Genomic DNA, 22,671 nt, shown 5'->3' on the forward strand with positions numbered 1-22,671 from the left:
GGAGCTCTGCACTCACAGTGCAGAGCCTGCTTGAGATTCTCTCTCTCCCTCTCTTTCTGCCCCTCCCCAGCTTGCATGTGTGTGCTCTATCTTTCTCTCTCTCTCAAGATAAATAAACTTTAAAAAATTAAAATTAGAAAAAAAATTAAAAATAGCAAGGCAAAGTAGAAGAAAAGAATGACAGAATGCCTGAAACTCAGGGTGACACTTCCAGGCTTCAGTCATGGTGCATTCTCCTGTGGGCCTTAGGAGAGGTAAGTACCATTAAGAAGTGGGTAGAAACACACAACTTTTAAGAAGTCATGAAAGTCCCTGGGGCTCCTGGGTGGCTCAGTCAGTTAAGCATCTGACTTTGGCTCAGATCATGATATCATGGTTTGTGAGTTCAAGCCCCACATCGGGCTCTCTGCTATCAGCACAGAGCCTACTTCAGATCCTCTGTCCCCCTCTCTCCCTGCCCCTCCCCCACTCTGCACGTGCTCTCTCTCTCTCAAAAATAATAAACATTAAAAAAAAAAAGAAGTGATAAAAGTCAGGAAGAGAAGCTAGTGTAGGAAGCCAAACTTCCAGCAAAAGAAAGGCTGGATTAAATTAATTGACAATTAAATGGGTCCAGATTAAAGCAGTCAGGGTCAAGCTAAAACAAAAGCAGTATGTATTCAAAGATATGGGCACATACAGGGCAAACTCTTAGCTCTTTCTGTCTGCCCTTCATAGTCCTTCATTTCCGTTCTGTCCAACACTCTAAGCCACATCACATCAGAATGACCAGTGACTCCCAAAATATTTCGTGAGCATAAGAATCCTCTGGTACTTGCTAAAAGCACAGGTTCCTGAACCCACTCCCAGACCTTAGGTTTAGAATGTGAGTGACCTCAGGAATCCAATTTTAACTAACTCCCAAGCTCACCACCTCCCAAACTCATCACCTCCCTGACGCAGGCGTTCCGAGGACCACTCTGAAGCACAGCACTCACCACCCGCAGTGGACTGTGGCCCCCTTTAATGAAGCAGTAGGTAGGGTGTATGAGCAAAGGCTGTGGAAAATGACAGATCAGAGTTGGAGTCGTCTTGCCGCCACATACTCATTGTTGACCTTTGGCAGTTACTTAACCCTTCCGTGCCTCAAAATCCACACGTATAATTGTGAGCCAGAAATTCCTGTCATGCAAATTGAGTAAAGTAATATTTGCAATGTGTTCAGCACGGTGTCTGTCACGGCCGGTGCTCAGGGGCTGCTGGACTGCTCTTGTCTGATTTTTGTCCTTAGCCGGCTGACCCACTGCAGTGGCCAGTGGACATCTCACTGGATGGTATCTCAGGAAGAAACTTTAGGGAAAGGATTCTTAATTGAGAGTAGTGGATCCCTAAAGGGCCTGGGCTTGTATATAAGAAGTCTGTGAATCCTCTGAAGAATATGCAAAATTAGGGGGTGCCTGAGCGGCTCAGGTCACAATCTCACGGTTTGTGGGTTCGAGCCCTGCATCGGACTCTGTGCTGACAGCTCAGAGCCTGGAGCCTGCCTCGGATTCTGTGTCTCCCTCTTTCTCTGCCCCACTCGTGCTCTGTCCCTCTCGGTCTCTCAAAAATAAATAAAAAACATTAAAAAAATTAAAAAGAAAAAGAATAGGCGCAACTATCTGTAGTAGCAGAGGCTGGGGCTGTCATAGTTATCATGGGGTTCTCAAGTTTGGAGGAGGGTGGTAGCCCAAAAAAGTCAAAAGCTGCTCCCTTATAGAAATCTTTAGTTCATTTCTGTCTCCAACTTCAGATGTCTGTTCTTACGTTTTCCCCACTAGCTTACCCTAAATGAATTCAGGGGACTGACAATACCTCAAGGTCCTGGTGCATGGCACCTACAGTGGAATTTTCAAAAACTGGGGTCTCTGAACATTTCAGGAGGAGGAGGAAGAGGAGGTTGATGTTGATGACAATGACAATGTAATAATAAGTACAGCAACTTACCACGTGTCTGGGGTTTATGAAGTGCCAGGCACTATGCTGAGCACTTTGTACACATTCTCTCATTCAATCCTGAAAAAACTCTGAGGATTATAGATGAAGAAACTGTCACACAGGTTAAGCAACTGACACTGGCTCACATACCAGAGAGTGGCAGTCAGGCTTAATCCGAAATCTGTCTTATTGCAAAGCAGTACTCTTAGCCAATACCTACCTCTGTATTTCACTAAATACTTAATCTTGATGGGAGGGCCTAGTGGGCCAGGATGAAGGGTAAAGCAGCTGTTGACAACAGAGGTGAAGACTCTGCTTCTGGCTTCACTACATTTATCTCCCGAATGTTGGGAATTTGGGCAAAAGGCAGAATTGAGCTTTGTGTCCTGTTGATCTTTGAGATATATTTGTCCTTTAGAACTAAGATGCTGAGTGACCCTTCCAATAAGGTTATAAAAACCAGCCCAAAAGTGTAAACATGCAGAAGTGCTCTGTCACCAAAGTCTGTGAGAAAACCGAGAACTTGACTAGGAAATACTCATCTGTGGAATGGAAAGGAGGGGAAAAAATCAAAGATACAAGTGGAAAAACACACCTTAAATATGGTACCAAGTGGAGAGCTGTGGCCTTCCTTCCTGAGATTAAGGGAGGATAGGAGGCAGACAGTGAATTGGAGAGACTCTAAAAGTCAGCTGGCTGTACATCACACAGGACATATGGAAAGACTAGAGGCTACGAGTTTAGGGGTAAGGCAGGAATAGGGTAATATGAACAGTACTGAAGGGTCCATTATTTCAACTTCTAATTGTTCTGCATGACCTTGGTATGACAATCATTACACACACTAAAGGAAAACAGTTTGACGATATGAAAGAAAGGTATTACTAAAGCTTAGCAGCACGGGTACAAATAGACTCCTGGAAGGTTCCTGAAGGGCACTGATAGTAGACAGGTGGTTCTCAACTGGGGATGATCTTGTATCCCCCGCCACCTTTTCTCCAGGGGACACTACAGACATTGTTGGCTGTCAAGATGGGGGGGGGGGGGGGGGTTGGTGGATACTACTGACATCTTGTGTGTAGAGGTCAGGGATGCTGCTAAATATGTTGAACAGGAAAGTCCCCTACAGAAAAGAACCATCCAGCTCAAAATGTCAACAGTGCCAAAGCTGGGAGACCCTGTAGTAGATGAGAGGGATTACAGCATAGTATCAGACAATCACCACATGTTCAGAAGCCCCACGAATAATAGCATTTATCACACACAGAACACAGGTTCCACCGAAAAGTATGTAGGTCATCAAATCTCCAGGATATTTATTTCCAATCAGATTCTTTTCAATTTTTTTATGAATTTTAATTTCATAATTAAAATGCCTAAATTCACCCTGAAAAAAATTAAAACACTACCAGGAAGCTAAAGTTCCCTTTGATCTCTACCCTAAATCTTGTTGGAGTCAAACCACCCAGATGCAAATGGCGGTGCCACCACTCACTGGGGAAGTGACTCAGGCAAGTTTCTGGCCCTCTCTGAATTTCAGCCTCATCATCTATAAAATAGGGACAACAGTAGTAACCAATTTCGATCAAAGGGTTGTTGTGAGGACCGAATGAGTTAATGGGTAGAGTGTACTTAAAACATGTGACTTAAGTGCTCATCAAGTGTTTGCTATTGCTAGTACCCAGCGCGCGCGCGCGCTCTCTCTCTCTCTCTCTTTCTCTCTCTCTCTCTCTCTCTCTCTCTCTCTCTCTCTCTCTCTCCTGTAGAAAATATATCCTATAGGGTTGAGGCCTAGCTTTTTATTTTAACATAAAAATGTAGACTTCTGCTCATCTTTCTGATATTTACCCCTTTTCTTCAACTCAGAAACCTTTCCGTGGAGAACAGAGAAATCTATCTACTTCTTTATAGCTTCATTCTATGCCAAAGCATTTCAAGTCATATCCCTAGTGAGGACAATTTCAGTCGTTTCTACTATTTGGACTCCCAAAGTTAAATTCTCCACTGACCAGAACCAAACAGGCACAAGTTTATCTGTGTTTTTGAGGAAGAGTATTCCAAGAGTAAATGAACAGCCACTGGTCAATACCCCTAACAGAGTGGAATAATAAAGATCAGTCACCAAAACAAATAATATCCACAAACAAATATTTTGAAGGGTTTCCTTATGGTATTAACAGAAAAATCTAAAATTTAAAAATAATCATATGCTCCATAATATGTTTTTTTTCCAGAGAATCATATATGATATTATAGTTAATGAAAATTTAAAAGCTTTCAAAATAATTTCCTTTGGCTTTAACACACATATTGGATTGATCACGTTAAACTCCAACAAAACTGGGAAAATAGTACTAGGTCAGAGGAGGCAATGAAAACACGGAACTGTTATCACCATTTGGTCATAAACTCCTCTTCTCAGAGAAACATGGCAATAAAAATCTGTTCCAGGATGAAAACTTGGCACAAAACAACCCAATCTTACATCATACTTTTTAAAGGTTGGGGTGGAGTAGGGAAGGGAGGGATTAAAAAGTAGGAGGGGAAAGTTCTTCGCATGTAGGAAAAAAAGAGAGAAAGGCTGTCAGTAAAGTAAGTTTTCCACTGATGCATAACTTCTTCAAATTAATGGTTTGGTTTAGCTAAAATCTGGCAAGGTAGCAGATTTTAGTCTTTTTCAAGAATGGCCCCTATTTTGTTGAAGCTGTCTGTAAAAGATAATGTTCATAGACAGGATGTTCATTCCCTGTTATGGTCCTATTTACAATATTATGTTAACTCATCATTTGTTTTGTTTTAAACTAAAGGCTTCTCCATTCATTAAAGTCATTAGCGAAAGACAGCATGTCTGAATTTTAACAAGTACAGAAAAACTCCAACATAATTATGAGCCCTATATTATGAGAATCAAAATCAGACATACCAGGATCAAATTACATGCTCTTTAATACAACTTCACACAGTAAAATCTGACAACATCATTGCTGTTGGACCTTTCCTCCAACAACAGTATAAGGGGTTCCACTTTATATGTGAATTTTATACATTAAGAGCCTTAGTCATTACCTACTTACACCAAACACTTGTAGCCAAGAACCAAGCTATTACTTTCGGGACTAAATAAGTACCCTTTGTTATGTTGTGGACGTAACAAACCGTACACTTTTTTAAGAAGAAAATGAGGCAAGATGATTTCTTTTATAACCCAACTGCCCTATTTCCCTATCTACATCCACACACTGCTCTGAACACTAAGTGGAAGATGTTATTTGAATGTAATGGACCAATTCAGAGATCACTGTGTAGCTAGCATACTGGTCTGAGAAAAACATGGAACAGCTGAGAGCTGGGAGCCCTAGAAAAAGAAGCGCTGTGAGCCATGGGAGCTGCACACAGGCCAAGGCCCAAGCACAAGAGGAGAGCTCCCAAGTGTTGGTTTCAATACCCTGGAGACTTGTTCCTCTGGAGTTCCTCCGTCCCCACCGTGAGCTAAACTAAGAAACCCAGGTGTTTGTGTTGGGCAGAGAAGAGCCAGAATGGCAAGGCTCTTGGTGAATCCGTCATTCCACTATGAGACAAAACAATAAGGTTAAAAACTGCTTCCAAACGTAGTAATTATGTTAGCTATTTTGAGAGCAAGAAGTTAAAATGTGCTCTTTAAACAAATATCAATACATATAAACAACAGAATTTGTGGGAAAATGGTCATTTATTAAACATCCCTTATTACTAATGTTCCCAATCTGCTGTCTTCAGGACACTATGATATAACAGCTTTCCTAATTTATTGGATACCAAGCATCTGAAGACCAAATAAATGTTGTGCGTGTAATATATCATACACATAAGAACAGATACAGGAACGTGTGTATACATATATGCATACACATACCTACAGCACAGAGAAGCATGTATATGTATCCATTTTTTCAAATATGTGCACACGCTCTTGTGATTAATAGAATGCAGGTTCATTTAAGAGGTATTTGAATTCATCATCAATTCACAAGAAATACTAAAAAGTATTATTTTTTATCTGTACGGATCTGTGAAACGTTTTTCAATTTACTTTTTGACCGTGGTAAAATGTACTCTTTACAATGCACCGTTCTCTAAATTTTGACAAATGTGCAGAGTTGTGTATCCACCACCACAACTATGATACAGAACAATTCCATCATTCTAAAATAATCCTAAAAAATCCCCTTGTGCTGCCCCCTTGTAGTCAAGCCCTCCTTCCACACTCATAGAAAAGGTTTTGACTGAAAACTGGTCCTCATACTTGAAAGAGATGGGAAGAACTACCCCAGAGCATCGAAGGCCACCTTTTTTTACACATCTGTTTCTACCTCCACCCAGTGTTTGACAAAAATAAGGATTAAAGGGGAAGGAAACTGAAATAACAGGATAGGAGGAAACAGAGACTTAGAAGAGTTCAGACTTCAAGCCAGTATGAAGGAAAAAATGCTAGAACTTGATGACAGACTATAATGGGTAGTATTATATACATATGTTTATGTATGTATATACATAGATTTTATAATACACACACACACACACACACACACACACATACATATATATGCTGGGAGATACAGGAAAAAGCCTTGAGTGAGATAAAGCTGGTAAGTGATCGTTGGTGATCAAAGGGAATGAATTTTTTTCAAGTGATGAGATCTGCCTTATTTAGAAAGCCCACTCTGCCTGCAGTTTGTCAACTAGTTAAGGAGTGGGGGAAAGAGTGGGCGTGGGAGACCAGTTAGAAGAGTATTTCAATAGTCCAGCTGAGAGACAACAGAAGCTCAGATAAGTTATCTCAAAGGGAGAGGTTTACTAAAAACCACAAGAGGTAAAGAACAGGAAAATGCAGTGGAATATTACTGGAATATCATTCAAAGAACAGCTACAATCACAGTCAATCCTTATAGAAAACTGAAACGATCAAGATATAGTGCAGCGTATCTCACAATGTGACCAACGCGATAACCTAGAGTCCTCCTGCTATAAAACGCTTAAACATGTTGGATAAAGTTGTTAGATACATGGTATACAGGTGGCTATGAGTGTGCTGAGCACTGAGGCTTCTTCGACAGGACCGCATAACATGCAGTTTTCTTCCCCATCTTGAAAAGTGACACTGAGAGTGTTTAAGCAAGGGACTGACATGGATCCGGCTCTGCTTTCAAAAGATTAATGTGGCAAATGGTAAAATACAGAGGCTTGAAACATGGGTAGGGAAAGGGTGAGCAGATGAATGTGAGACACCATGCAGGCAAAATCAACCAGCAGTTGTGTACGTATGGGCAACAATGGTCAAAGGAAGGTCAAAAACAGTATGCTTAGGTTCCATGGCCAGGAGGCACTACGCTAGTCAAACAATTAATGAAAATAAAGAACACAAGGCAGCGGTAGATTTAGGGGAAGGGGAGATGGGTAGTATTGGATTATAATTTCCTCTATAAATATTAAATCTGTATATTTTTCTGGGGGAAGGTCCATGGCTCTCATCAGATTTCCAAAGAGGTCTGTGTCAACCGACTATTCCTTTAAACATAATGTGTCAACTTTGGATATTTTAATTTTTGGTGTTCTGCAGTTTCAGATGATATGACTAGGTGTCAACTTCTTTTTATTTAGCCTGTTTGAGACTTGCTGTATTTCCTCTATCTGAGGATTGGTATCTTCCATCAGTTCTGGAACATTCTATGACATCTTCTCTTCCATTTTCTAATTTCTCTGCTCCTACCTATAACACAGCCTAATGTTTGTGTTAACTATCACTCTTTCATTGCAGACCTTCCATTGAGGAATATCTTCCTACTTGTGAATAAATACAAATGAACACTGCATAAAATAGCACAGAGCTTTGCTGCCGAAATATAGGGTAAAACTGAAAATCGTGAACTTCTCATCTTCACTGCAGAAAAAACACTGCACATAATCCTCGAGATGTTTAGCAGAAAGGTGCTAAGTTGATTTTTTTAAACGGAGACACATTATATCTTACAGTCGAAAGCTAATCAGTATGCTGTAGTCAGGAGAATAGTGCTTAAGAGAAACAAGGCACAGAACTGCCCACAGACACAAAATAAATCCAAGACTAGAGCTTAAGGGTCAAACAAGTTTAAGAAACATGTACCAGTGAGATTTATCACAGACTTATTATATACATCTTCTTTCTAAATGTATATTTTCTGCCTAAAAAGAAAGCTAGATAAAAACATTGATACACCACCAACTCAGGCAGCTGGGGAGGTGGGAGTTCTACACCAGAATGTTTCCAAAAATGTGCTATTTGGGGGCTGATTGATTTTCTCCCCCAACTAAATTCCGTTCTGGTTCTTTTTGGTAATGTTTCAAAGTGCAGGCTGAGCTCTTGATCTTTTGGGAGGCACAGGCAAAACAAAGGGCCAAACTCACTAATGAAAACTTGCTGAACTTACTTTTCAGAATTCCAGCCGAAGTCACGAAGAACCCTTTTGGCCCTGCTCCCAGACTAGTAAAACGAACATCTCAAATCCCTAGAGGCTAAGATAGCTCGTTCCACTAAAACCAAATACACATCTTCTCCTGACAGCTGGTTGTCTTAGCATACTCAGGACTATATATTTATCAAAGGAAAAAAAAAAAACTGTAGAAGCACAATATTTATTATAGGATTATCTCAGTGACTCAAGTAAACATGAGTAAGGCTAAATTAAACCATGTTTACTATGATGTTCTATTACTTAAATCCTGACACAAAATCACCCGAAGAGATTTGGGGTCTTATTTATTAAGACAATTGATACAGGTTTAAAAAAAAAAAAAAAGGCAACTATCTTTTCTTTCAAATCTGTGTTTAGTTACACAATTCTTCTAATTATTCTAGAAAAAAATCTCTTGAGCACCTAAAACAAAAATTTTCCATCCTGTTATGATACTGAATTCAGTATTTAATTTAAATAAAATCACAAATTATTGAATTTGCTCATTGCTCTAAAAACTTTATCTGATTTATCTGAATTTTTAAAAAATTTTTTAATGTTTGGGGTGCCTGGGTGGCTCAGTCGGTTAAGCGTCCGATTTCAGCTCAGGTCACGATCTCACGGTCCGTGAGTTCGAGCCCCACGTCAGGCTCTGGGCTGATGGCTCAGAGCCCGGAGCCTGTTTCAGATTCTGTGTCTCCCTCTCTCTGACCCTCCCCCGTTCATGCTCTGTCTCTCTGTCTCAAAAATAAATAAACGTTAAAAAAAACGTTTTTTTTTTAACGTTTATTTATTTTTGAGAGATAGAGAGAGACAGAGCGCACGCAGGGGAGGGGCAGAGAGAGAGAGAGGGAGACACAGAATCCAAAGCAGGCCCCAGGCTCTGAGCCGTCAGCACAGAGCCTGACGTGGGGCCCAAAACCACGAACCGCAAGATCACAACCCGATCTAAAGTCAGATGCTCAACCGACTGAGCCACCCAGGCCCCCCTGATTTATCTGAATTTAATCCATAATTTCATTAAATGTCACCCATAATTCTAAGTAGTAGTAGTGTAATTTTCAGCTCTTCCCTACCCTTTCCCTAGGCCCTTTAGCCAAGTTTCAGTTTAGCCCAGCCTTTGTGGATTCCAAGCTATCCAAATGTTCCAAATGACCATGTCTGTGGCCAGGCTCACTGTGGGGTAAAGGCAGGGAAAAAGGAGGCTGGAAAGGCCACAACAGGAGTAGATGACAGGGCACATAAGATCAAAAACACATTTACCACCTTCAGGACTCAGCTGTTAAGCCACTCCTACGAAATAAAGCTCCACCTCTAGGAAACAGGGGTCCATAAGGGAAACAAGCCTGCTGGCTGGGCCAGAAGACACATGGCCTTAGGAGACCACTCGCATCTGTAGCACAGGGATCCAACAAGTTCAAAGCCTTCTGATCCACCAGGGAGTCCAGTCAGAGGGAACTGTGGCTGAGCTCTGGCATGGCCTGAGGGCAGGGTGAGCTTGGCAGAACATGGGCTGTGGCTCACCAGCCCTCAACGGATGGAAGCAGAGACGCAGCCTTAAGGAGTTTACAGTCCAGGGCAACAATATAACAACAGAGGCAAAAACATAAGAAGGAAAAGTGCAGTCTTGCTGGGGAGGCAGGTGGTGGTGACTTTCGGGACTGAGAAGATATATGACGATAGACAAAACTGTGACAGATTCTACAGGAGAGGAAATAGAATTCAATGATCTCATAGAAGAAGCAGCCCAAGCAAAGGTATGGAAGTGAAATAAGGTGTGTCCACAGGAAATCCCAGAAAACGGTTTGGCTTGAACAATAGGATACATACAGAACCCAGATTGGGGCAGAAAGGTCAGCTGGGATGACAACAGAAAATGCTTTGGATGTCAAATTGAGAGATGTGTACTTAATTCAGTTGGTGACAGGGGCCACTGATGGTGATGAGCAAGGAAAGAACATTACATTATCAGAACTTTCTTCAGGAAGACAGTGACAGCTCTGTGCTGGATAAACTAACATAGGAAGAAAGGTTAAAAGGCCATCAGGAGACATAGCAACTGAAGGACTGAACTAGGAAACGCCAGTAGGAATGACAAGAAGGACAGATACAACGGAGAGAGGATTTCCAGTACAAAACAGGGGTTGGCTGATGCCTTTCAGATGCAGCATCTGGGCACCTCAGAAACAGAATGTTCTGAACAGAAGCAGGGCTGTGAGGAAGGAACCTGAGTTCACTGGAGGAATGAGGAGTCTGGCTGCAGACACTTCCAATTTCAGAGTCAACTGAACACACAGACAGATATGTCTATCAAGTGGCTGGGAAGGCAAATCTGCAAACAGGGAGAAGAGCTGGGATTAGAAATGGGGACTGAGGGGAGTCCGGGTGGCTCAGGTGGTTAAGCATCCAACTCTTGATCTCGGCTCAGGCCATGATCTCACGGTGCATGGGATTGAGCCCCACGTTGGGCTCTGCACTGGCAGTGCGGATCCTGCTCGGGATTCTCTCTCTCCCTCTCTCTCTCTACTCCTCGCCAGCTTGCGCGCACACTCTCTCTTAAAATAAGTAAACTTTAAAAAAAAAAAGAAAGAAAGAAATGGGGACTTAGGGGAACATCCACAGAGAGGTAAGGCTCTGGGGATGAAATCACGGGATATGGAGGAATATAATATAGAGGAAAAGAGATGTATTCTAGAACACGTTAGCAATATTATCATCAGGATCTGATGGGATGGTACAGTGAAAGTGGTTTAAACATTTTAAAGTACTAAACAAATACATTTTTATTATTGTTACAGTAGCATGTGTTTAACCTCTAGAAAAGCCATATTACGTCAGAAGAGCCAGGCTTCCCAAAATCTTCCACAAAGTCCCCTCTCCACCAAGTCCAATGGAAATGTGCCCTCCTCCCGCCTTGGACTCTCACAGTACTTAAAAAGTCTATTTCTGGTATTTAGACATTCCAGCAGCATGACCTGGGCACCCCCCATGTGCCAACACTACGGGAGCTGCTTTCATACACGCCCCCTTGGAGGAGACGAAACAGAAAGTTAGGAGTTACCTGCCTTTGCAGAGGAGGAAATGAGTGAGGCTCAAAAAGGCTAAGTATCTTGAGCCAGGCCACCAGCTCGTAAGTAGAGGAACCGAGAGCTTCTGATGCCAAACTGCATCGTGCCTTTTCTACTAAAACACATGCTGGAACTTGCCGTATTTGTTCTTATTTCCCTTATAATCTGTGAGCAAACGAAGGGACGAGCCACATCTCACTTATCTTGGTATCCTCTGAAGCACCCAGCCAAGGGCCTTACGCCTGGTCAAGTCCTCACCGTGCTTTTGCGGCCTGAAAGAATCAATGCGTGGATCCTTGCAGGCACACAGGCCTCCCTAATGGGGAGTGTTTGTGGGCTGGTAAGCTTTGAGTACTTACTTCTAAGGCGGACTGTAACTTAACAACAAAAAGTTCTAAAAACAAATTCTGTACTTGTGAAAGATGCCACCTGGTCTGCCTCAGGGGCTGAAATCCTCTTTTTATGCACCGAGTGGGAACAGCACAGGGAGTGACAAGCTGGTTTTCTTCAAACCACTCCCACCAACTGGCTCAAGCCAAAAAATGGGCCCACACCTTTCGGCAAAGAGAATCGGGCAGCCTCTGCCGCCCGTTTAACCCTTGCTGTCGCTGCTGGGAGCCGGCAGCGTGAGGAGGAGGGAAAGGTGGAACAGACTGGTGCCAGCTCTGAGGATGTAACTTCACACGTCCAGCTTTTCTGCCAGGAAAAAAAGGCAACTGGTTTAGAAAGCACGTTCCTTCCCCTCTCTTCATCTTCAACCAAAGTCTACCTTGCATAACTGACCACTAGCTTTTTTGTTCTGTTTTGTTTAAGGAACAGTACTTAGGGTCTCATTTAACTGGTTGGTCTGGGTTCCTGGGAAAACAAATGTATAGATAGAGAGCCTGAAATATGCGTATTTCATAAATGTCCCGTGTGCAAGAAGAACACGAAGTTCTCGGAAGGTTTACTTTTGCAAGCCATATACGTGCGCGGTGGGAGATCAGGAAACAACATATACGTGCGCGGTGGGAGATCAGGAAACAACATACATCTAAACACCATAAAGGCGTGCAGTCATGTTCCAGTGCTGCCAGAAACACCAGACCGCTCTTCCAGGCCTTGGGCAAAAAGACAGGCTTCTGAAGCGGGATTGCATTTCAGAGCCTCATTAATTATAATACACTCAGGAAGTTTTCCACCCGATGTCTCTGACAGATGTTCCCTTTTGTGGGGATTGTCTAATGTGGGGACATTTGGGAACCATGTCCCTAGAAATCTTTAGGGTACAGCAAACTGATCCCTTTTCGCACATATGAAGACAAGACCCATAGAGGCCTTTCCCTTTTCTAAGACTAGTCAGTGTAAGCACAGTGTCCCTGCCCATTGCATGCAGGGGCAGAGGGACATCAGCCAGACTGAAAGGCACTATGTCCCAGGCTCAACGTATCTTTCCAGGCCCACAGAGTGGTAAGAATACAAGTCTCTTCTTGCCAATTTTTACCTAATGTGGACCAGGCCACTGGTCCTGCCCAGATCCGTGTCTGTCACATGCACTGCATGGGGCTTGGGACTTCCTAGAAAGAACCATAGCAGCAGCCAAAAGGAGTAACAAACCTCAGCTCAGGGCGAGCGTCTGGCACCGGTTCTGGGCGGGTCCACACGGGATGCTTTCCTCATGACTCCTGAGAGCACTCTCCAAGTCCGAGGCCATACTTAATGTTTGGACGGCTCAGAGTTGACAGGATGGTACGAACCATGGAAAACTAACGAGAGCTTCACACAGTATCAAAGACCAGTACCAACCTCTCCTCGTTCAGTTCTTAAAATCTATCCTACGATGCTGGCCTTACTGAAATGACACCACTTCTGTTCTATGTGTACTCTCAACTCTGCAAGAGTTAACCAAAGATATTAAAAACTTTAAGTAACTATGGAAGCCCTCAGAAAGTCATACCACAATTTGACCACTTTCCATTTTAACCTTTTTCTAAAAAACTCATTTTTAAAACTTCTACTCAAGGATGTCAGAACTTTTGGCAGTTTTCAATGGTATTACGAAGGCAGTTCTACTAAGTTAATCTGTATCAACTGGAAAAAAATGTAAGAGCTCTCAGTGTAGCATTTTCCATTTTTCTTGTAAGAATTACATGTTGAGCCTTTAAAATACTGCCAACCAGGCTACTGTTCCCCATGTGCCACCTTTCTGTAAAACCATTAATGAAACGAAAAGACTTGTTCCTGCCCTTGAGTAACTTGCAGTTTAGCAAAAGATGGGAAAACAAATACACATCACTAACTAAATCTGTGTTGAGCATATTCTAATGGGTATAAATTCAGTATTCTAAGAGTTCAGGGAATGGCCAGAGAAGGCAGCCCAATGGTGCTCAGGAAAAATGGTACAGACGGCATTTGGAGAGGTCTATTTCAACAGAAAAAGGGTGTTAGAGAAGACACTGTACATGGAGGTAATAGCTTTAGCAAAGGCACATGGCCGGGAGTGCACAGTAAGCTAAGAGAAGTTCAAGTGAGGGGCACCTGGGTGGCTCAGTCAGTTGAGCGTCTGACTCTCGATTTCGGCTGATGTCATGATCTCACAGTTCTGTGAGTTCGAGCCCACATCGGGCTGTGCACTGATGGTGCAGAGCCTCCTTGGGATTCTCTCTCTCTCTCTCTCTCTCTCTCTCTCTCTCTCTCTCTCTCTCTCCCCCTCTGTCTCTGCCCCTCCCCCACTCACACATGCAGAAAGCTAGATTTTAGAGGAATTAACTTTTAAAATATAACCTTCACTGATAATTCATCACATCATATCTTAGATTTTAGAGGGAGAAATATTTTATTAGCAAGTTTATTTGCAAACAGGTACAGTAACTTAAAAGAAAAGTAATGTAGGTGTTGGGAAAATCATTCTTCTGAGCTGGCAAATTCCTGTCTGCAGCTTAACTGATAGATTCTTATTACCTACATCTTGCGATTGTTTCATTGAGATCTCTCTTTTCTCATCACCAAAATACCTTCTGAATTTAACTCAGCATGTACATACAGAGTGACTACTTTATAGCCGGTATCTGCTCATTTATTACCCATCCTCTCCTTTTCGGCCCCAACTTGTCCTAATCACGCACTCTCACTCACTCATTCTTCTCTTGTGAACTGTATTGATAATCATAATAACATTAATAGCTCCCACTTGCTATAGTGCCAGGCACTGCAATTAATGCCTTAAGAACAGTGCTTAATATAATCCTCAAAATATCACTCTGAAATAGGTATCGCCATCCCTATACTGAGGCAAGTTCAAAGGTGCGAAATATTCTGCCAACTGGTAAGGGGCAGGACCTGGGTTTAAAGCAGGTATGCTTGACTCGAGAGCCCTTTTGCCTATTGGCAGTTCACTGTACTGCCTCCAACATTCTTTGGCCTCTTACCAACGTGGGTTAGTATTTTCGATTACAAGTTAAAACATTCAGTGAACACCTGCTACTGTAAAATCCTGTCTTAGGTGCTCTCAGTGGTATACAAATAAATGAGAGCATGCCTGATGCTCACAGTCATCCGTATTTGAGTAGAAACACCTGTATCTTGTGTCAGTGTGTAAGATAGGATGGCCATGATTCATGAAGTAGAGCAACGAGGGCCAGAGGGGTAAAAATGACTCAGTATATGAATGCTGGATGGCGACCACATCTCACAGACAGAAATCTGCCAACCCTGACTGACTTTTAATAATACATTTCAATCAGAGTCTGTTAAAAACTCTCTCTGCTGATGAGAAATCTATCCTGTCAGAAGTTTCCAACCAAATCTGCTTACAATCTATTTTCAATGAGCCTCAGCTTCCTTTGAAGTAGAATAAGCTTCTGAAGCATGTGAGCCAACAATAAGCACATTGTGAGGCCAGTCCTTGTAAAATTCATTCCCGACGAGTAAAGTTACTTAGTTAAAACACAAATGTGCTATCGAACTACTTGTACCACAGAGCCTGAAAGTTGTGTAAAATGACACAGCGCTATTTAGACACAGAAAAGTAATTCAAACGTGTCATCTTCTTAAGCTATCTGCTTTTAGTATTACCTTTATTAACTTCTGAATATGTTTTTGCTTAATATTTTCAGGAGACGAGTTACATTTTTACCAATAACTATATTAGTTACAAAAACGTAAGAAACTGGATAGGATGCTGTTCAGTAGTCCTCTTTAAGCTATAAGCATATGTACCCAGGGAACATTTGGAAGGAGTCGCAATTTCGGATTCAGTCTGCCTACTCATCTCTCTCTACAAAGGTACAGTATTCATATCACAAGTTGCACAACTAAGACTCATCCAAAGATTGCAGTGGCAGATACTGACCACATTTACTCTGCAATCTAACCTCCTGATACGAGTCATGTTTAAGGAAACAGAAGTCAGTAAAGAGAAATCATTTTAAGAGTTCCAAAGGGGCAAAAGAATTAGCGAGACATGTTTGGCTAACAGGGAGAAACACCAGGCTGCAGAAAATTAATGACATTGATACTTACTGTTCAATTCGGGGTGACAAGTACAGCTTGGGATACACCTGAGTGGCTTCAGTGTCCTCAAAACTGACAGAAAGGAGGGCCACATCTTCTCCAGGGTCTTCGTTTACATCCTTGAGTAGGGAGTGAAAAACACGATGTCATCAGTGCCTACTCTTGGAACATCTTCCTGGTGCTGAGCTCACAGTCCACTGGCATTGAGGCCACAGCGTGTGGGTTACCTGGATTCGGATTAAGCAGTTTTGTACATCCTTCACCATGTGCCAGTCACTCCCCTAGAGTGATGGCTCTCAGCCTTTCTGATCAAAGCCCACCATGGTGAGGAAAAGACTCCCACCTTCTCATTTGTTCCCACATTCCAAGAGGGGAAAAGTGAATCTGGTGATAACCAAGAATTAGTCAAAAACATAGCTAAAAAGTCATAGTAAACAGTTTGCTAAAAATATGTGTAACAGCTCATAATTCCTACAATACACGTAGATGGCTTGTAATTTTCTTTTTATAGGAAAAACAGGAGTTATGAACATGATTTATATCATAAGACCACAACAAAATCTTAAAATGCCCAGTAATTTTATTGTATATACCTTGGTAGTATGTCGTAAGTTATTTAAATAGCAAAAGTTCCCAAGAAACACATCACTATGAACTGTGCCACCATACAAGCAAATGGCAGGGGGTTACATACGCATCTCCTTTGCAAAACGATTATGGATGATTCATACATGAACTACGAGACTTGCATATTTTAAAAGCCTGGTTATAAGAATAATATAAGACAAAAACACTGTTGATCCAAATATGCACCAAGAAACACTGAGAGGTTAACAATCCACAATAAACAAAACTGATAATGATAAAGCTAAACTTCCTGTAATTTATAATCAAAAAGCAAGAATAGTGATAATTGAATGTCATAACCAACTCAATCCAACACTGATGAAGTGTCCTGACTCAAAACTGTGGGTTTTACATATTTGCGATTATTGCCAGGCACCAAGTGTTTGCCAGACTTCTGAATAAACTACTGAATTAGAATAAACTCTAGTAGCATGCTGGTTTTACTTTGTGAATATCAGATTTTAGTAACCCTTGACAATTTTACTTTTGGTTGGTATTGGCTCTAAGTCAAATACAAATTTTTTAAAAACTTAATAGGATTACACATCTTTCACCCATAAGGACTGGTAAGAACTGGCCTGTATTTCTGGATTGGTTCAAGGTCCTCTGGAGGGCTCAGCAGCCATCCTAGGAGGGTCCCAATCTAGACTTCAAGAATTACTGCCCATGAGCATTGAGAACCTCAGATATGATGTCCTTCCTTCGGTCCTAAACTAACCTTACCCCTTCCTTTCCTGCATCGTGGGGAGCTGGTCATCTCACCCAGCCAGCTCAGCTCTGACATCATCCTTGCTCTGCCTTTTATTGTGCCTACAGTATGCACGTGTGGCAGGGATACAAAGGGACAAGAACCAGAAGTCTCTCCCATTTAGAATAAGAATTTTAAAAAAGAAAGAAAAGAACCGTGCTGGTCTCTACACAACCCCTTGCATTCTCTCCTCTCTCCTCTCCATCACAGACTGCTTGAAGGAATGGTCTGCACTCCTGGTCTCTACTCCCTTCCCTCCCACTCATCCCTTAGCACATGAGATTAACCTTCTGACCTCCCCCCACCCCCCAGCCCATCAAGACTGCCCCCACCAAGGCATCCACGAAACACAGCAAATGCTTCTCTGTCCTTATCTTACTTGATCTCCAAATAGTATTTGACATGGATGATGTCTTTTCCTCTGGAAATATTCAGTTTCTTACTTGTAAGAAACTATGCTCTCCTGATTTTCTATCTCTGTGACACGCCCCCCTCCCTTTTCATTCTTCTTTTTTTTTTTTTCCTCTTTTACTTCCCAGTTGTTTTTTGGTTTTACATTACAAAATTTAGGCTTGTTGTAACAAGTCAAGCCATACAGAAGTTTAGAAAGAAGAAAGCTCTTCTACCCTCCCTTTTAAAGGTGACCGATACTAGCTGTGTATGTGGCCTCAAACAGCTTTTTCTAGGCACACAAAAACATACACACATACATACACGTGCAAATAAATAGCTCTTTAACCTTCTGTTTTGTTTCCCTTAATGGAATTGTATTACACCTATCACTCTACCAACTGCTTCCCAAATAGCCACATAATATTCCATGGCATGGATTTCGTTCTTTTTTTTTTTAACCATTCCCCTAGCAACAGACATTCAGGTTGTCTGTACTTCTTAGCCATTTGACAGTGTTACAATAAATATCCTCAGATAAAGATATGTATATTCTTTTCCAGTGGGACATATATTTCTGAATTAAGAACTAAAACCGAGCTTGTTGGATCAAAGGTTATGAACATTTTACACTTTAACAGTGTAGGGTTATTTTTCTAAAAACTGTACAGCAATTTACATTTGGACCAGGAATTTGCATCAGCATGAGAGAGAGAACCTGTTTCTGCTCATCCTGAATAACCTGATAATACTAGCTGTTGTCACTCTTCAATTTAATGTTGGCGGTCTGACTGCCAGAAAATGGTAGCTCAGCTGAGATTCAATGACTAAAGATGAGCAACTTTTTACTTGCTTACTGGTCATTTCTTCTGTAACTTTTCTGATCAAATCCTTTGCCCATTTTGCTTAAAGACTCTTGGACTTTTCTTGTTATTGGTGTCTGTTAGGTTCGTTAACCCTTGTCTATCACATGTGTTATAAATATTTTCTCTCAGCCCAGCTTTTGACATTTTACTTTGTCTAGGGACTCACAACAGCACAGAAAATATAGCTTTCTTTTTTTAAAATTTTTTTCTTTAATGTTTATTATTTTTGAGACAGAGAGAGACAACATGAGTGGGGCAGGGGCAGAGAGAGAGGGGGAGACACAGAATCTGAAGCAGGTTCCAGGCTCCAAGCTGTCAGCACGAGCCCGACACAGGGCTCAAACTCACGGACTGTGAGATTGTGACCTGAGCTGAAGTCAGATGCTTAACTGACTAAGCCACACAGGCGCCCCTGAGAAAACTGACCTTTGAACAGAGTTAAATCTGGTCAGTAACTCTGAGGTTATATAACTATTTCCCTAGCATTTCATCTAACATTGTATTTTTACATGTAGATTTGTAATACCTCTGGAATGTAGTTTTAGGTAGTATGACTTAGGAAGTATGTAAGAGGAGGACCTTAGCACAGTGCCTAGAACATAGAAATCGCTCGATGTTTGCTAAATGAGTACAGCAGTAAACAAATTAATATTAACTTCTAACCTTTATTCTCCACACCTAGCGGTTTTCAGGAACCAGCTTTACAAACGTTTCACCAGTGATATCTGGAAACTCAGTACTGACTCCCTGCTCCTGTCCCCCATAATATACCGAGGTCCCTAGAACTGGTGGTTTCAAAAGGAAAACCAAGATTGGGAATCTGAAATTATCTATCATTACTTACTCTTTTACAGATGATAAAGTATTCAACCTTGAATATTCCTTTCTGTAAAATGAGGATGGAAATTTTAAAAAATACAGTCGCAACAAACAGAAACTATGTAATTATATAATACAACCCTAAAACTCATAAAATATCTAAAACTAAAGTTGAAGCTGAAAAAATTCACATTCAGAGAGACATTCATTTTATGATCTAAGTATACGAGTAGTTCTCTTTAGAGTTAGATTGTTCACCTCAAAGTAAGATGATAAAAAAAGAACTAACATTGATTGTCAGATATCTTCCCTCAGTGACTGCATTTCCCTGTTAAAGGTCAAGGCTCTAACTACAAGTCACAAAACCTGGTTAAAAAACAAAACAAAACAAAACAAGACACTGCAAAAAACTAGGGACAACTGAAACCCTTTTTAATTAGCAGCTTCACTCCATACACCTATGGATAATTTATAATTATTTCTCTTTCCTACTCTCTAACTTCTCATTTCACTGCTCTATTTAAGCAAAAAACAAAAATGCTCAGAGACAGTCCTCTAAACAAATGGAATGACCCCGGTTTATATAATCAACATTTATCATCTGGCATCCTGCAAGCAGTACATGAAACTGTAGTCTGAATAGGAAAATAGTTGTTTCCAGGAGTTCCTTTTATGGACTACTTTTAATATAATTTACTTGCCTTGGTGTGCCACATGAGTTTCCCCTGAATTGGTATTTGATTCCTAATGGATATCTAAGTTTGACTTGGAGTGCTTAAATAAGCCCAAAGAGTTCCAAAAATACAAATCCACACAGTACTGTTTCTAGTTTCTGCAACTCTAACAGGCTTGTACATGTGTTCCTTCCCATCTGGGGAATTAGAAAAGAAGCTCTTGTACTGTGGTTCTTAGAAGCTAACATTACAGATGATTATTGTAACCACTAATGGCAACATTTGGAAAGCAGGGGGAGGTTAGAGTGTAGTAGGGGACATTTAAAAATGCACAAGTATACACTTTCAGGGCTTTCTATCTGTACCATCTGAATCTGCAGCAGGCTAAAATGGGGGGAAAGATGTCAAATCTGCTGAAGCAAAAAAGAGAATTGCCTCCTACCTTTTATAAAAGCGTGTCAGGCGCTGACATACATATGGCGAGGCAATAATGGCCATGCTATTTTGCTGAGATTTAGCAATAGATTTGGCTCAACATTTGGCTATAGAACAGAAAGGGGTTCTTATGGCTTATAGTGAATATTCACTAGGTAGTGAGTTCCTCGCAGGCTGGGAGCTCTTCCTATTTGTTTTTATATACCCGATGTCGGAAACTGCACATACATGGCACACTGGTTAGAAAAAAAACTGAGTTAATGCAGGAAAGACTATAAGGATGAATAAGTAAATGACGGAGTTAAATAGAAAGTACTTTTAGTTAGACTCTCAATATTTATCTCACTTTTCCGTAAATCTATGACTACTTAAGATTTTGGTAAAGAAAACTCAAATCTGAACCATACATAAGCAAAAGATGCACCTACTAATAAGAGTTAACATTTTGTTTAGGTCATGATGATTTATTCACATAACTGTTCTCAACTGGGGCTCTTTGCAAATATCAGAAGGGGGAAGAAAAAAAAAAACAATTCACCTTGGAAATGAAAGTAAACACAAGCACAATTTGTCATTATGCGGTACCCCTTTGATGCACTAATTTCCAAGTGAATCTAGCAGCCATGAAACAAGCCCCTGTATGTTGAAGGTCAGTATAGGTACAAACTACCAATTAACTATTGCTGATAGACATTAGCCGAACAATAAATACTATAAACTATACGTCACATAGGAAGACTGTAAAAAAAGCCACTGCATTTCTCAATTCAAAAAGGCATAAAGCAAAGCTGTAACTATTACTAGCAAAACCAGTTTGCAGTCATAAGGACTATAAATAAGCCATTATACAGCAAGTCAAAACCCAGATAAGAACCATTTTGAGTTCAGTTTATTTCTTTTCAGCTTATTTCTTTTTGAGAGAGAGAGAGACAGAGAGCACAACCAGGGGAGAGGCAGAAAGTGAGGGGAAGAGAGAGAATCCCAAGCAGAGTCTTAGTGTTACCAGAGTGAGGAAGCCAAGCCAAATAGATGAGGAAGAGGAAGACGCGGGGCCATGTCTGCCCCTTTTGCCTTTCGTGTATCTCCCGAGCCTGAGCCTCCTCCTTTCCAGATGGCGGGGGTGCAGAACCCAGGTAGAGGTTCTGAGAGCCTCGTTACAGCCTATCTCCACCAAATACTGAGTTCCTGGCTAAAAACTCCCTTGATATTTTGATATCTCCGATGAAGGTAGCACTTAAGAGAGTTATTTCTGATTTGGTTTCTCCAAATGGAAATGGGAGTAAAAAGACTCTCCCTGCATAGTCCAGTCAAACTGGGCCACTTCCCATATATTTTGCCAGATCTTTAATTAAACCTTTTTTTTTAATGTTTATTTATTCATTTTGAGAGACAGAGAGAGCACGCACACACGCAAGCAGGAGAGGGGCAGAGAGAATCCCAAGCAGGCTCCATGCAGTCAGCATGGAGCCCATCGTGGGGCTCGAACTTAACAAACGGTGAGATGGTGACCTGAGCCAAAATCAAGAGTTGGCTGCTTAACTGACTGAGCCGCCCAGGCACTCCTATTTTACCAGATCTTGACTGACACTTTGACATTAGCCATTCCTTTATGGAAAAGCTTTCTCTCCTTTTAACTGACACAGTTTTAATTTAACTCTCATTGTAAATTCACTTGCTCCATTAAGAATCCTTTCAACAGCAATGTAATCTATGTCTGCCCTTGGCAATTTCACCAGGTTGCTTCATGAACTTCCCATGTGATTTAAGCCATATGTAGTTTATATTGCAAATAGATTGTGAATTTCCTGAGGGCAGGGTAGAGATCTCCTACTTCCTATTATGCATAATATTAAGACCTGATATTCATTCATTGATTACTCATTTTGTTTAGTACTTTATATGCATGACCTCACATAATCATCATACCAACCTTGAAAGGTAGGTACTATTACTATATATTTGCAAATAAAGAAACTGGGACTGAGGAAGATTAAATGGAGAAGATGAGTTTTGAACCCGTGTTTATTGACTTAAAACCTGGACTCTTAATCACAGTGCTACACCCCCTGGCATGTTGCTGGGCACAAAGAATGGACTCGTATCAATGCCCAGAGAAAGGTATGAAAAACT

General features: G+C 41.2%; 1 protein-coding gene across 4 annotated transcripts in view; it reads right to left on the reverse strand.

Moving 5' to 3' along the window:
* The window catches only part of BABAM2 (BRISC and BRCA1 A complex member 2), a 397,415-nt gene that overhangs the window by 164,347 nt on the left and 210,397 nt on the right, over positions 1-22,671 (reverse strand). For all 4 annotated transcript variants that reach the window (XM_053201072.1, XM_015064178.3, XM_053201074.1 and 1 more), the window contains one exon: positions 15,992-16,101. In XM_053201072.1, coding sequence (XP_053057047.1) covers positions 15,992-16,101 — 110 coding nt within the window. The remainder of the gene's footprint in view (positions 1-15,991; positions 16,102-22,671) is intronic.

The sequence above is a fragment of the Acinonyx jubatus genome, chromosome A3, assembly GCF_027475565.1.
Source record: "Acinonyx jubatus isolate Ajub_Pintada_27869175 chromosome A3, VMU_Ajub_asm_v1.0, whole genome shotgun sequence".
NCBI lineage: Eukaryota > Metazoa > Chordata > Mammalia > Carnivora > Felidae > Acinonyx > Acinonyx jubatus.